This window comes from Nanorana parkeri, unplaced genomic scaffold (genome assembly GCF_000935625.1).
Source record: "Nanorana parkeri isolate BGI_ZX_2015 unplaced genomic scaffold, ASM93562v1 scaffold1369, whole genome shotgun sequence".
In the NCBI taxonomy this organism is placed as follows: Eukaryota; Metazoa; Chordata; class Amphibia; order Anura; family Dicroglossidae; genus Nanorana; species Nanorana parkeri.
In genome coordinates this window covers 110638-111912 of record NW_017307637.1, presented here as the reverse complement: position 1 = coordinate 111912, position 1275 = coordinate 110638, and the positions used below count along the sequence as shown (strand labels likewise).

The following is a 1275-nucleotide window of genomic DNA, read 5'->3' as shown; positions in this document are numbered from 1 at the left end:
GAGGGGGGGATGGAATTACTGATAGAGAGGCTTTTCCACAAGAATCAAAATAAATGTAACATCTGTGATAATTAGATACAACACATTTTTTAAAGGGGCTCATAATGTTTATGTATCTCAACTTTACAGATTTGCAAGTTTAGAGTTCGATATTTGAATGAACTGTCTGCTGACTGCTTCTTTGACCTCCTGATTCTTCAAGGTATATATCACTGGGTTCAGCATTGGAATCGCCATACCGTACAGGACTGAGATCAGCCGATCCTTACTTAAAGAATATGAAGAAATTGGTCTCAGGTAATTGAAGATGGCGCTTCCGTAATACAGGATGACAACAATAAGATGGGAAGCACACGTAGAAAAAGCTTTTTGTCTCCCTTCTTCAGATCTGATCTTCATTATTGTGACAATTATGTATATGTATGAGAGGATAATGCTCACAAATGGGGCCCACCCAATAAAAACCCCGATGGAGAGCAACAGGGCCTCATTTACGGATGTATCATCGCAGGAAAGGGAAAGGAGTGGTGGGATGTCACAAAAAAAATAACTGATCTGTCTGGTTCCACAAAAATGAAGGCGAAAGGTGAACACGGTATGAACTGTGGAGTTCACAAAACCACAAAACCAGGACACAAAGGCCAAGCTGGCACAAACGTTTTGGCTCATCATGACCGTATATCGGAGAGGGCGACATATAGCTAAAAATCTATCGTAAGACATTATCAAAAGAAGGACATGCTCAGTCCCTACACATGCCACAAAGAGGTACAACTGAGTCGCACAGCCGACAAATGTGATTGACTTGGTCTCGGCTAGAAGAACCTGTAACATTTTGGGCATTGTGGTTGACATATAAAAGATATCCAGGAAAGCTAAATTGCTCAAAAAGAAGTACATTGGCTTGTGAAGGTGTTTATCCAGCTGTGACACTAAAATAATGACCGCGTTACCTGTTAGTGTTACAAGGTAGAGGAGAAGGAGAATGCAAAAAAGAAACACTTTGAGCTCCGGGAGGTCAGACAAGGCCAGTAACAGGAAGTCCGTGGAGATCGTCAGGTTGACACTCATGGTATCTTGTAGCCCAGCACAGGTAGTTGTTGATCTGAAGTAAAATTTGCATTAATAATAAATACTTAAAAAAAAACATGTTACAGTCTCTACTGTTATTTTCTTTGTGTTTTTTTATATACATTGTAAAATATAAAATTCATGTTTTATAGTGACCCAGTTTTTCTTTTTTTTTGCAAATAGATTTTTATTGAGTTTTGTACA

At 39.0% G+C, this 1275-nt stretch overlaps 1 protein-coding gene across 1 annotated transcript; it reads right to left on the bottom strand.

Moving 5' to 3' along the window:
* Positions 1-123: 123 nt before the first annotated feature.
* LOC108797934 (olfactory receptor 5V1-like) lies at positions 124-1071 on the bottom strand. Its single transcript, XM_018569625.1, has one exon. The coding sequence runs from the start codon at positions 1069-1071 to the stop codon at positions 124-126; it is 948 nt and encodes a 315-aa protein (XP_018425127.1).
* Positions 1072-1275: the final 204 nt, after the last annotated feature.

Excerpts from the sequence above, each read along its gene's own strand:
- LOC108797934 (XM_018569625.1), bottom strand. The coding sequence starts at position 1,071 with ATGAGTGTCAACCTGACGATCTCCACGGACTTCCTGTTACTGGCCTTG.